This window comes from Canis aureus, chromosome 24, assembly GCF_053574225.1.
Source record: "Canis aureus isolate CA01 chromosome 24, VMU_Caureus_v.1.0, whole genome shotgun sequence".
NCBI lineage: Eukaryota > Metazoa > Chordata > Mammalia > Carnivora > Canidae > Canis > Canis aureus.
The window spans coordinates 9,243,599-9,258,418 of NC_135634.1; the positions used below are offsets into that span (position 1 = coordinate 9,243,599).

The following is a 14,820-nucleotide window of genomic DNA, read 5'->3' on the forward strand; positions in this document are numbered from 1 at the left end:
GGGTTATTTTGTTGGTGAAAACACTTAAGATCTAGTATCTTAGCAGATTTCAGGTTATTCAACACAGTAGTAACTAGAATGACCATGTTGTACATTAGATCTCCAGAACCGGGGACTCCTTTTTAAATGTGCATTGGACTTTCTTGCACTATCCTTTGTGACCCCTAAGTCTTGATCATAATTTATATGTTTTTAAAATCCTTCTGTCTCCATTTTCTGTGCTTTTCTCATGTCTAACTTCTAGTTCAATTGTTTTCTCTTAGCTGTACATAATCTGATCTTTATACTATCCAGGGAGCTTCTAATTGTAATGAGTACATTTTTCATTCAAGAAGGTCTGTTTTTGACTATACATTTCATAGGATCTTATACATTTTATGGTTTCAATTTCCTAATTTCTTGAGTGATTTTTTAAAAATTTGTTTTATAAGTTTTGTCAGATAATCTATTACCTTAAGTTTAGTTTTGTTGGTTTGTCAACTCCCATTTATGATTTATGATGGGTTGTTTCCTCATGGTTTATTAGTTTTGGATTATGAGCTCATCATTTGTGAGACATTTCCTGTAGAACTTCTATAAAGGCTTGTGTAAGAATCTAACATTCTGGAGATATTTGTGAGGACTGAGTGGGGGACAGATGTTCTAGGGAAATGTATTTTTGCTTCTCTTATCTCAGGGTTACTTATCATCCTCCTAGAATGAATTTTTAGGTAAAAATCTTGGCCTTGGGGTGCATAGATCCCAGGAAGTCTAAATTTGTAGTGAAAATACACATGGATATCCAAGACACACACTCATATACATACACACACATATATATACTTACAATCTTCTCTGAATTTAGAAATAAGAAAATAAATCTTGCTAAAATTATAAGTGAATTATAAGAAGATGGATTCTGAACATATAAAGATCTCTGAGATTAGTAATTTATGAGATTAAGATAAATCTATTATTTGTTGAGTAACACATTCCAGGATATGTGTAGGAATATGTATGTGTTAATTTACATCTTTCAGTAATTTTGTGAGATAGTTATTATTTTCCTCATTTTAAAGATAAATAAACTGAAGAGAAATGGTGGCATTTGCTATTTACTCATTTCTCCTCTCTGGCAATAACTCATTTACTTTCCTGATTTATTTGTTTTTTTCCTGTAGAATTTCTCTCCCTCTAGTATGCTACAGATTTTCCTCTATTAATATTTCTCCTCTTCTTACCTGCCAACCCCCAAGAAAGTAAGATCCATTAAAACAGGTGCTACTTTTGGGTCCATGTGTTCACTGCTGATTTCTGTTACGTAGAATATTGCCTGGCATAATAGCACCTGATAAATATTTGTGAATGAATGAACAACTCAAATGAGATGCTCTGTGCTTTTGCTTATGCACCACTACTTCTGAGCCTTAATCTACAAGTCTGGAACAACTGTTTTGTCTTGAGTTCCTTTATTTTTTTTTTTTTTTAAATTTTTTTTAATTTTTATTTATTTATGATAGTCACAGAGAGAGAGAGAGAGGCAGAGACATAGTCAGAGGGAGAAGCAGGCTCCATGCACCGGGAGCCCGATGTGGGATTCGATCCCGGGTCTCCAGGATCGCGCCCTGGGCCAAAGGCAGGCGCCAAACCGCTGCGCTACCCAGGGATCCCTTGAGTTCCTTTAAAGGCCTTTAAACATTTATGGGCTTAAAAAAATGTATGGGTTTATTCTTTTAACTTAGTTATGTTCCAAGTAGGTGAGATTGCCAAATAGATTAATTTCAATATTATGAGGTGTTTATACGTACATACATGTCTGTAAAATCCTATACTTGTGAATAAATAATGCTTGACCTCCAGCAAATTAAAGACTGTGTGAAAGCATTTGGCAGCCAGTAAAGCACTGTTCCAGTACAAGGTGTTCCTAGTATTATTTGTTGCTATATGATAGTGGTCAGATGGTTAGACCCCCTGCCATTGACTTAGGGCACTTACAATTGACTGAAAACATAAAAATGGACCTAATCAATCAGTCTACTTCCTGATGTGTTCAACAGAAGAGTCTGTCTCACTTTTGGCCTCCCTCTGGCCTTATACCCTCTCCAAACACTGCCTACTGAGTAGAGAGAGAAACAGACAGCCAAAGAAAGAGTCAGGACAGGGAAACAAGGAGGCAAAAAAGCAGATTTAGAGAAAGATAAAGAGGGGTGTGTATGTATTTGTAGTGAGAAACCAAGAGAAAAAGAACATTAAATGTCAGCAGAAAAGTTTGAAAGAGGGAAAAAAGGAAGAAAATTAGAAAGAAAAAGATATTGCAATAAAGAGGAACGGCCTGTGGATAAAAGTGATAAGACTAGTACACATGTGGGACATACTTTCTGAAGGCAACTCTAAAGAAGTCCCTGGTTGTCTTGCTGAACCTGTTTTATTGGAGTGTGAATTACCTGCCCTTGAAGATGGCCATGTTAGACAGCACTATGGCAACTCCAGGTAGTGGCACGAGGACTGTTTGCTGACTGGATAAATGAATGGCAATAGAAATTTAGATGTATACTTCCTGAAGTGATTCACTTCCTTAAAACCTGTATTATTTTAGAATACTATATTATGTCTAACTGTTTTCTTATTGACTGACAAAGGACATGGCAGTACTCTAAAGATGGCCATGATCAACAGTGGTCATTGGGCTATGACTGGAAAGACACAATTGTGAGTCTAAATCAAACTTAGCACCTGGTGGGCTAAGAGTTAGCCCCTATTCAGGACAAAACCTTGAGGCTTCTCTTTTTCTGAGCAATAATATAAAATAGTAGAAATGAAAAATTCAAAGTAAATGAGGAACCAAGCATTTTTTAAGGCTTTTATCTTCAAGTAATTTCTATATCTAACATGGGGCTCAAACTTACGATCCCAGGATCAAAAGTTGCCAACTGAGCCAGTCAGGTGCCCCAGGAACCAAACATTTTTAAGGGATAATATAAGCCACTAAAGAGTGGAAAACCAAGACAAAAGGATTTGCTGTTTACTAAGCAGCGGAATGATACAGTCCTTGATCTCTAATGCTACTGCCAGCTACATAAAAATAGGAAAGGTAAATCACTCTCTACAATGACTATCATGTGATCTGGGGTTCCTACCCCACCCCATCCAGTAACTCTTCAGTAATGTGTGTAAAACTTCCTCAAGATCCGTTTCTGGATCTTATACTTTTGATGGACATGTCTCCACATTCTGACCTGGTCTAATAAAAATAAAGAAAAAGCAAGAAGTTTATGTAAGCTTGGGTCTTGGATTGAAAATGAAGGAATTGAGAGGAAATTTATATAGAGAGTCACCAGAATCTTCATCTCCTCTCTCCATCCTGGGCCACTTATGTAGTTTAAACTTATGGGATTTTCTATTAAAAACCTTCCAAACAAATGATTTTGTAGGTTTTGAATCCATTTGTTAAACATGTAAAAATGCATCACTTTTGGATGATTTTGAAAGAATACTGATTCTCAGCAGGAAAGTTTGACATTTCAACAAGTGGGATGCCTAGGTAGCTCAGAGGTTGAGCATCTGCCTTTGGCTCAATCCCGGAGTCCAGGGATTGAATCCTGCACCAGAGCCTGCTTCTCTCTCTGTCTGTGTCTCTGACTCTCTCTCTGTGTCTCTCATGAATAAACAAATAAATCTTTAAAAAAGAGAAATTTCAACAAGTTTGTATGGTGGAGAACACTAAAAAATATGTCAAGAGTTAATAAGAGATATCAAAATAAGCTCCTTCTACTTATAATTATTTTTAAGTGAGTTTTAAAAATTAATTTACTTAGCTATGACAGCTGTAGAGGGGTTGAAGCTTGGGAGGGACTTATGGAGGTTAAAGAAACAGGAAGCCAAGAGTAAAACTCCATAAACTTATTTATAAGTTTATGGGAAAAATGGAAGAAGAGGAAACTCATAAAGATATGAGCAGGAAGAGCCAGTGAAGTAGTGTACAACAGAAGAATGATGTCCTTCATTCCAAGAGAGGAGTTTGCAGGAGAAAGTAGCAGTCAATGACAAATTCTTTAGAGAGATGAAACAGTTAAAGAAAGGAAACTGTCCATTGAGTTATTATGAAAATCTCCAGGAGGAGAGCCTCTGTGGAGTGGTGAGGGTGGAGGCATTCAGTTGCTGAGAGGTCAAAGCACTGATGACAAGGAGTTGGCCATCCTTTCTAAATGTTTAGCTATAAAGAGAATAAACAGATGCTAAAGGAGGGTGTGGGACTGTCTTCTTAGATATGAGAAATTGGAGCATTGTGAGCTGAGCAGAAAAGGCCAGCAGAGAGGAGACATTAATGATACAGGGGACGGATTTCACAGCTGATAGAGCAAGGATTGAGGCAGAGATCAATGCTGGGTCAAGAATAATGTGTGTGGGGGGAAATTAGATATGTTGCTGTATCTTTACCCTAACAACAATTTTCCTAGGAAAATACCGAGTCAGAAGTGTTCGACATGCTTGTGCATTGTGTTTTCCAGGATAATGTAGGTGACAATAGAGCTATTTAAACATCTATGTGAAGAGACCAGTTTATGACTTGTAGTTAGTTAAAATGGTTGCTTGTTAATTACACCACTGTCTGCATTCCTAGATTTTGCTAACAAGGGGTCACCTAATTTTTCAATTGTACTTACTGCTGTACTATTATAATCTTTAACATTTTAGGAAAACTTCGTTGTCTGAGGCTTTGCCTCAGTATTCTTTCCAAAATAGAATAGGGACACTGTAAACCTCCACTGGAAGAAGTGGGTTTCTAAACATTGGTGACCGATGCATTGATACTTTCTGAGAACTTGTATTATCTCAGGGAAATTGAAAGTTGGATGATTCTTGAACTTTATCTAAACTTTTGGATTTTTAAGACACATGGACCTTCGGCAAGTGGTTTAATCCACATTGTAGATCTTCCCAGAAATGGGACAGGACATCCGTTTTGTGATATGATCCTCAGAAAACTCAGTTATAGAGAATTGAGGAGATTTAAAGGCACTTGTCTCAGATGTTATAAGTAGTTGATGACTGACCTGGAATTATGGTACCAGTCCCCTGACTTTGACTCTGTACTTCTTTCACCTAAAGGTGTATTGTCTGTAGCAGGAAAGTATATAGTTTCTATAACAAAATCATTACTGAATCAAATACCCTAGCACTATAAATTCAGAGAATCAGTAAACAGGTGAAAGTTTTATTGGTTCCCAGGCAATCCAGAAACAATTTCTTCCTATAGCCAAATAGTTGTGAGTTTATAACTCAAAATAGTTATGCTTGTTCAGGTCCTAGAGATAAGAGGTGTCATCATGAACTAGAGCCAGGCTGTTCAGAGGGCATAAGGTATCCATTCTTATATCTGAAATTTTGTCACTTAACCTTTTTTTTTTTTTTGGCAATTATAACACTTTACTGTATACATGTTTTGGTCCCCTCTCAGCTTCTTTCTTCCTTTTAAATCATTCAGTTAAAGGAGCACCAGCACACACCTGACACAGCACGTGTATGAGGACCACAGCGCTAGGAGCCCAGGCCTCCGACCACAGGTCCGAGCTCCTCCGCTGCCCCCTTCCCCCCCAACCCTGCCCAGGGCACTGGGTCACAGACCTACAGGCCTGGGAAGGGAACTTAGCCTTATTATTTGCTATTTCTTTATTCATAATTAATTTCTTCCATCTGTGTCATGTGGAGAATATCCTGAAGACTATTCTAATGAAATACATTGACTAATAGGTTTCAGTCAGCTTACAAGGCTTTAGGAAGTATTCCCCAAGGACTTTGAGCTCTCCTACTACAAAGCCATTTAAAAGAATACTCTAATTACATTTTATATTACTGGTTCAATAATAAATATTATCTTTATTAAATATGTATCTTCTATCTTTCAAAAGCAGCATATCAATTGACACATAAACACAAATATAAGGAGAAACTTTGCAATCAGTCTTTCTTTCTTTATTCAGGAAATAAGAAAATACAAATATTTATCTGCAATGCTTTGTTTCTTGATAAAATTGCCTTAGGTTCTTTGTTAAGTAGGACCATATGCCCATTTATGTTACACTGAAAAAATTAAAGAGAAATATGTCTTACATGTATTTCTTGTTAATTTTAGAAGATCCATTTCCTTCAGACCTCCGTTGGATCATTTATAAAATGATAAGGAGCATATGATTGTGACACTTTACCATTTTTCATTTTTATCATGTACATTCTCTGAATCTTTGCATTGCTTACAAACCTGAGGATGGTAAAGCAGAGTGAAGAATCACATTGGGTGAAATAGATTCTTGACAAGGTAGCATGAGTATATATGCAGCAAATTACCAAATACTGACTTGATCTGGTACCAGAGTCACCCTTAAGAAACAAACACTGGGGTGATGGACTGCTTTTGTGGCTTCATGATATGCTATGGAAACCAGGTGGATGGAGCTGCAGAGTTGGGGTCCATGGTGGGATGGGCGACAGTAATAATGCTACCTGTAGCTAAAGCTTAGCTATGTATAATCCCACTTAAATCCCCTCGTCTTTAGGGCCATCCCAGCAAATGCAATTGACATAAACTATTTTAATTTTGGTTACAAATAAGACTTAAGAACAAAACACAGTGATGTAAGTAAGCTTAGCTATGTCTAACACAGATAAATCATGTACCCTCGTTTTGTATACTCATTTGAGGCTCATATCGATTCTTTAGAATTATCTTTTTAATTTCATTACTGGATATTAGTAATACACAGACACATGATGGGGATGTGGATCGGGTAATTTGCCTTCATTATTTCCTACTCAGAGATGGCCTAGTCTACAGCTTCTTACATTCTCAAGTCATGCTTAATTGCTATTTATATTGTCATGGGAAGTGGTTCAAGAACAGAGGTGGTATTTTTATAACCAATCAAAAATTTTGGATTTAGAAACAAGTCTAACCTAATGCAAAAGACCTTACTCAATCCAGAAAATAAATCTTTTAGATTTATTTGCTAAATCACACATATTTCTTACAGGTTTCTATTTATATAACAGTACAGAATAAGAGTGTAGATTACTAAGCTATTAGATTTCAATTTTATAGCATGCTGTTAGCATGCTGCTGACCAATACATAGTTTTAATTTTTCTACGAAATATGTTGCCAACTTCCCTAACACACTTGACGCTGTGCTTCTCATGTCCATTACATAACAGCAAAAGTGCAGACATTCACAAACACAGTTCCCAGATGCTTGGTGTGTGGGCCATGCTTGATGCTTTTCAAGAATGGGAGACATGCATTTGTGCTAAGATCAAAATACCTTGGGCTCAGGGTTCTATTCTTTATTTACATTCCTGATGTTGGGAAATATATTAGGAAATAAATCATCTGATGATTGAAGACTAGCAAAAGACATTTAGTAAAATGTCAGCAAACCTGGGAAACAAGTTGGGAAGTAACTCTTCACAATGAAGAAACAAAATGGAAGAAAGTTTGAAACTGAGGGCAGCCCACCTAATGGGGAGGAAAATTATTTGTAGAATCCTGATGGAAAGATTTCACTGATGCAAAAACAAAAACAAAAAAAAACAAAAAAAAAACAAAAAAAAAACAAACATTTCACCTGTTTAAAACAATGGTTTTGGTCACTATTAAGCAATAACAGGTAAATTACCAGAACTGCTGTGACATTCTGGACTCTAAGATTCTTTCTTGGATGCCACTGGATAAAAGCACATAATAGGTCATCTGGAGTTCTCAGTCAGCTGCTTACATTCTACTCATGAAAGGAACTCAGAATGAAGCAATCAGTGAAGACAGTTATTGCCTCATGCTTTAGAAAAGGGGGGAAGAGAAAAATGTAAGATGTGTCTTGTTAACTGAGGTGCTGTGTTTCGTAGTATCAGGAGAAACATGGTAATAGCCAATAAACACTCTGTAGTCTTTGTTAAACATAAAGTAATAAATGGACAAATGCAAAATACAATTTTATTTACCTGATTTTTTTCACATATAAACTTTCATGACAACAACATGTCCAGGCCTCCACAGGTACTTTTCATTTTCAGAAATCAAATCCAAACTTACTGGCCTTTTTGTTAAAAATGGTGGGAATTTTTCTAAGTAAGCAAATCGTCCCCTATTCTTAAATCCCCTTTAATACCTCTCACCTGTGTGCTCTATGAAGGCAAAATGATCTGGCAATAGGGATACTGCTTTAAAGAAATTATAATCGAAAGATATTAAAAAATCATTTTGGCAGCTGGGGTGCCCAATTTTTCTTCATGATCTGGGCAATGTAAAGAAAAACATCTTGTTTGAGATATCAGCTCTTCTGAAATGAGACAGCAGCCAACAAGGCAAATGGTGCTAGTCTTTGTCAGTGTGACTCTCTGCTCCCATGTTGGATGTGATAGCCTTGTGTGAAGATCTGCTTTTAAAGTTTCTACTCCACTGGCCTCTGGAAGGCTGGGCTTGAGGCAGGTGAACATCTCAGAAATCCTTCGCCATCAGTACAGCAGGATGCTGATGATTTCATTTGACATTGAAAAAGCAAGGAAAGAGATGCTAGGCTTCTGTTATTATAGCCACACTGGGATTAGATGTAATGAATGTTTTTATTTGTGGACAGTGCAACTCAACTTAAAAGCAGACCATGCAGTGCCAACGTGTGGGGGTTCCTTGGTAGGTTGGTAGTGTTGACTAGCTACAGACCAACTGCACATCAGCCGACTATATGTGGATTCACTAGTGCATTTCAGGAACATAAGGTGTGAGAAGAACCCATAGTTACTGTTCTTGGCACAGTTGACAAATAGTACAGCTGCCATTGGAATACCAGAAGTCATTCTGCTGTGCTATCTGTGCAGAAAGGTTTGCTGTTGGTGGAGATGAAAAGCATTGCAGATGTCATCTTCCAAATACTGTGCTTTTCTTAGAGGCAGCTCACTGAAAGTCCAGGGTTCCAAAACCATTACTAGGAAATTGGTTTCACTATACTGTCCCCGAGGGTTATTTTGTTCAAAACCCCAAGTTTAAGTGAAGAGGAGTCATCTGTCCACACAATGGATGTGGAGAGACTCTTTTTTTTAGTTTTGAAAATAGATTTCCTCCGATGTTTGTGCAGCAGCTGTTTCAACTTGTCCTTGAAAAAGCTGGTTGTGAGAGTGTAGAGGATTGGGTTCAAGGCACTGTTTACTGGAAGGAAAAAAATGACTATCCAGGAGGTGATTGTGCCTGGAGGGGGAAATGAAGCGTGGAAAATTTCATGAAGTGGAAATTTTAAACAGACACAAATAACACATAAAACTTTGTAATTAATGCTATTTGGAGAGGGCTACCTAGTTCCCTTAAGTTTTCTTTCACCTTATTGAAAATCTCTCTGTGGGAAGAGCATAGGAACTATGAATCCAACACCCTACCTTTTCTGAATTTCAGTAACTGCTTGGTAAGTTATTGTAAGGTCAAATGAGAGGAAATATATAAAAAACACTTCATAGATATAAGTTGACATGTAATTTTTTTTTGTCCTTATTGCTTTTCTTGAAAGTTAAGTAAGAAAATGAGGAAATACTTCTTAATTAATAGATCAGGGTTCAGGAAATGTCTGGTCCAGGATCAGATCTGACTTTGATCTTAACTCCACTCCTGAAGGCCTTATTGCTGCCCCCCCCCCCCCATAATCCAAACATCCTATCCAAAGTGGAGGCTGAAGATGTAAAGAGCAAATGAGAATACATCTTCCAACTTATCAACCCTTTTGTGTGAAGCCTTACAGATACTAATTAGAATATTAAGGGAAAGATGTCACAAAAGTCCTTTGTGAGGAGAAATTTGTGATGATAGTGTCCTTTCCGAATACACCATGCACTTGGCTAGGATGAAGTGTGTTTTCCTCCTTATACACACCCTGCTCTTAGGGTCAGACACTTAGCTACGTGACTGTAGACAAATCACCTAGGCTCCCTGGACCTCAACTACCCTGTCTGTGAAAGGGGCTGATGATAACTTACTTGATCGAAGTCAGGGGGCTGGGTCAGAGTCGGCGGCTCTGCTGACGTCCCTCTTCAGCACTAATACTTGTGATTTTCCGACCCCACCACACTATGCTGCCTCTTCCCACATCTCCAAAAATGCAAACAACTCCCAGCTCAGGTGAAGAGCTGGATGGTGTCAGGCCAGGGATATATTCCTTGTCACTCTCCTTTGTCACCTTCTTTCCCCTCCCCACCCTCACAGTTTTCTTATCCTTTAGACATCTTTACTTGTTCTTCTTTGCCCTGCCTTGTTCCTTCCATCCTTTCTGTTCTTCTCTTTCTTTTCCATTTCTCCTAACTGCTTATTCTGACCTTTCCTCCTCTCTTTCCTCCTTTCCTGTTATCTCTCCCTTCTCCTTTTTTTCTATGTTTGCCTTCCTCTTTTCCCATCCCATCTTCTCTTTCTTGTCCTTATTTATTTTTTTGAACTGGAAAGAATATGGAAGAAAAATATCTATATTTAGCATATCTTAGATTTATTAAAGTTTCATATTACTATATTATTTGTATTTAATTTTTAAAAATTAGACAACATGGACAGTGCATGATTGAAAAAAAAAACAAAGACAGAACAAATTAAGTTGCTTTTTGTCTGTTATGTCCCCAAAGGAAATTGTGACCAGGAATGAGATTTCCCATTTAGTCTCAGGGCGACTCACACTAATTTAAGGTCAGCAGGTGAGTTCTGAAAAAGGAAAGCTAATGCTGGCTTCTCTTTCAGGCTGACCACAAATATTATCAATGACATGCCATGGTGGAGCACACCTCTGAGTTCTTAGAGAGTGGGGACATGACAGGTTTAGGTCAGTGAGTGCAGCATTTCCTACAACACACGGGAAGCCGGGCAAATAAGAAGGTGCTTAGTAAAAAATGATCAAGGCTACTCTCTTTGGTCCATTGACTAATTCAAGACAAACCTCAAAGTATTGAACTATAAATGTGCAGAGAGATTGATGTAAGAATATTTTCACAAGACTTTTATTTTTCCTATTCCAATTTCCCTCTCACCATTAACTGAAATGTCGAAGGCTTTCCAAGGCTGATGATTACTGCTGTGGCTCTCAGATACCCTGGATCACCAGACTTCTCTTGAATCTAAATCGGACAGTGTTCTGGGCTGAATTGTGTCCCCTCAAATCCATACATTGAAGTCCTAAACCCAAGGACCTCAGAATGTGACTATTTGGAGACAGCCTTTAAAGATGTCATTAAATTAAAATAAGGCCATTAGAGTGGGCTTTATTCCAATTTAACGGGTGTGCTCATAAGAAGAAGGAAACTTTCATATAGGACAGATACTGTGGGAATATGTACAGAGGAAAAGATCATGTGAAAACATAGTGAGAAAGTGACAATCTGCAGGCCAAGGAGAGAGGCCACGGCAGAAATCTGACATTTAATTCTGGACTTCCAGCCTTTTAGAACAGTGAAAAATAAATTTCTGTTGCTTTAGCCACCCAATTTGTGTTACTCTGTTATGGCAGCTCAAGCAAAGTAATACAGAGAGAAAAAGCCTCAAGGAGTTGACAAACTCACAGAATATGAAAACTGGAAGGAATGTGAGAGGCCATATGAAAATCATCTCAGTGAGGTGAGGTGAGGTGACCTCCCTATGTTTCCTCAATTGGTCAGTCGGGGGTGGGGTGGGGGTCAGGACAGAAACCCAGGACTGCTGCCTCACTTGGTTTTTCTTCCACCACACAAGGCTGCCTCCTCCCACATCCAAAAGAAGCAAGTGCTGAAGTGGTGAAGGACATCAAAAGGCATGAAAAGAGAAGTTGGGGGGGTTGATAGGATCATCCCTTTCTCACCCTGTTCCACCACACTTGGACCAGCTCAGCATCTTTCATTGAAGAAGCATTTATTAAATAACATTATGTGAAAAGCACTGTGGAAAGATGAATAAGACATGGTCCCTATCATCCTGAAGCTTATCATCTGAAGGGAGAAATGAATGTATTCAAAAATAACACTGATGGAAGGCAGTTCACATGAGGCTAATAAGTGAAGTGTGAACAAAATGTAACAGACATTTGAACAACTGGGTTGGATGGGAATGGTTTGGAGAGAAGTCTGGAATGATACCATGGGAGAAGGAGTATTTGGATAGAATTGTGAAGGATGAGAAGGGGTATTTAGTAAGCTAGAGTCTTACAGGTTGAAGATACAATCCGGGTGGAAGGAACAACTTCAGCAAAGGCAAAAAACATCAAAAAGGTGCAGAAGAAAAAAACCCCAATAATTCTAATGGGCCTGGATCACAGAATGCATGAGGGCTGGGTGGGAGGTAAACATTTCTAATACTGATCCCAATATTTGGACTTTGTTCCCTGAGCAATGGTGGCCAAAGGACATTTCAGTCCTGTTGAATTTGGAATGTAAGGCTGTAAAACTTGAGCTATCCAGGAAGCTTAGTAGACTGGACAATTAATCAAGTTCCCCATCTTCATGAACTCTGCTCCTCACGTCCACCTTGGCTCTCCCCGATCCCTGGGCAATGGCATGCACATTCAGTGCACAGCCTCTGTTCTCACTGCCCAGGAGAAGTTCCTAAGTAGTCAGCCCTGATCTCTCTCTTAATCTGTACTTTCACACCTTACATGGCTCTAGAGAACATCTCTGCCTTGCTGTCAGGCAAAACTGACAGGTGAAGGGGAAGCTGTGGATGTTGTGTGTCATTTTGCAGTGAGGCATTTGATAAGGCCCTCCATGACTTTATGCACAAGCCAGAGGGACATAAACTGTTACAGCTGTTTGTTATTTGAAGATTCACGCTTTTATAAGTGCTTCTGAAGTGCCAAGCCCATGCGTGACCATGGGGTGCCAAGATGAATAAGACACAATTCCTGCCCTGGATGAAACTCCCCAAATAGAAAGTCTATTTCACTGAGAGTTGGGCCAAAGCCCTGGGGATTCCCTTCCTAGGTCCTAGAAAGAGATTCAAGTGAAATCCTAACTCATGAAAGGTTTTTTCCTCTGGTTGAAGTAAGGGTATATGTGGGAAACCTGGCCTTTTGGGTGAAGGACTTCCACAGACTATCTGACATTTTGCAGAGTGGAGCCTAGTGTGACAACCACAGCTCAAGGACCATGAAACAGACTGGTGGTTCTTAATCAGGGGTGTGTGTCTCAGAATCACTTGAGGAAATTTTCCAAAAAGCAGTGTGTAGCCCTTTGCCCATATAGATTAAATCTAGAAGCCCAGAGTGAGACCTGGGCATGTATATTTTTATTTTTATGTGTACTCTTGGTTAAGACCCAGTATCTAGCTCAGGTAGAAATAAGACACTAAATCTTAGATTTATTTCTAGCTCCTGTTTTCTGAACATCCTTATCTGGATTGAACCACTGATCAGTTTCTTAGAATATAGATCATAAAATACTGAGGAAAATAATAGCTGTTTGTACCAAAGTCGTAGGTATTGACAGAGTATTTACTATATGTAAGGCATCGTATTCTGACCTCATCAAGGGGTGTAGAATGGCACAATGCACTTGGGAATAATAGAAGGGACTGACCTGGTATTTCCACCCGGAAGAGGGAGAGAATTTTAATTACAAATACAGGAATCCAGCAGATGGCATCAGAGAACACTATAAAAAAGAAACGATTTGCAACGGCCACCTCTCTTCCAATGGGATTCCTCACTTCTGAAGTCTGCAAGGCAGTTTTTTTAATGGAACAGAACATAATAGTATAGGAAAACACAATGATGAGAAAAGCCAGCAAGTTCACACCTGTTGGGAAAAGCACAGCTCTTAACATCTCAGGTGTATAAATCGACAATAAAAATATTGTGTTACATAGATGCTCACTATGGTGCCCCTTATGCTGTACTTCCAAGAAGCATTCTTTTGTATAAGCTCGGTGGTAATCAGCTAAAAACCCTGACTCTAAGGCTTGAAGCTGGAATAAGCTAATGGAATTGGGTTTGTCAGATCAAAAAGATATTTGAAATACACAAACTCTTTATGAAGAGTTACAGAGCTCTGAAATTCAGATCTAGGTGTATCATGAGGTGGATTTTAGCTTTTTTTTAAAGCCAGAAAAAAGCTCTTTTCATTTTTTGCTCTCTGCAAATTCAGATCTTAAGGGATTACTGTAATCATATGTACATCTCAAAAAATAAACATGACCTCATTTCTTTATCTTATAAATATGAACAAGACAACCTTGGAATATCAAGAAGATAATAGCCTCAGAAACATTTCTCACTTTTTTTTTTTGGTCCTAAGTAAAAATCATACATAAAATGAAAATTCATTCTTTTAGATAACTAACAGGAATTTAAACTATAATTCAGAACACTTTAGCCTTGTTTTAGAGAAAAAAGAAATAAGAAAAAATAAAAAATTCAATGATATGAGTTATTTTCTTAGGGTCAAATATGTTTAGATGATTCTCACTTAACATTACCATCTTATAATTTTGTTAGTCACTTTGTTATATTATGTCTATAATAAAAATCCTAAGAGTAATGATTTTATTCTTCATTGTGAACATAAAATATGCATACAGTTTCAAAGTTGTTTAAAAAAAATGTTCTTCTGAATCTAGATTATATGTAAAAAGGGTCAGGTCTTGGGTAAAATTATATAAAGTCCTAGTGTTCTGTTGTTTTTATCCAAAACATTTCACATTCCACAAAATCTCATATAATAAAGCTGTACATTAGAATTTTATAAAATTGGTTTATGTTAAGCCTCTTGTCAGAAACTTCAGTTAAGAATAAAAGAAAATGATTGTTAAAAATGATCCTCTGGTGCAAATTATGAAAACAGGCTTGAATGGATCAAAAGTGTGTGTTCT

The 14,820-nt window shown here is 37.9% G+C and overlaps 1 protein-coding gene across 1 annotated transcript in view; it reads right to left on the bottom strand.

Moving 5' to 3' along the window:
* Window positions 1–8,021: 8,021 nt before the first annotated feature.
* RXFP2 (relaxin family peptide receptor 2) overlaps window positions 8,022–14,820 on the bottom strand; it is a 50,205-nt gene continuing 43,406 nt past the window's right edge. Inside the window, exons 17-18 of the mRNA XM_077868186.1 lie at window positions 13,530–13,748; window positions 8,022–9,210 (exon numbers count right to left, since the gene is read on the bottom strand). Coding sequence (XP_077724312.1) covers window positions 8,951–9,210; window positions 13,530–13,748 — 479 coding nt within the window. The 3' untranslated portion in view covers window positions 8,022–8,950. The remainder of the gene's footprint in view (window positions 9,211–13,529; window positions 13,749–14,820) is intronic.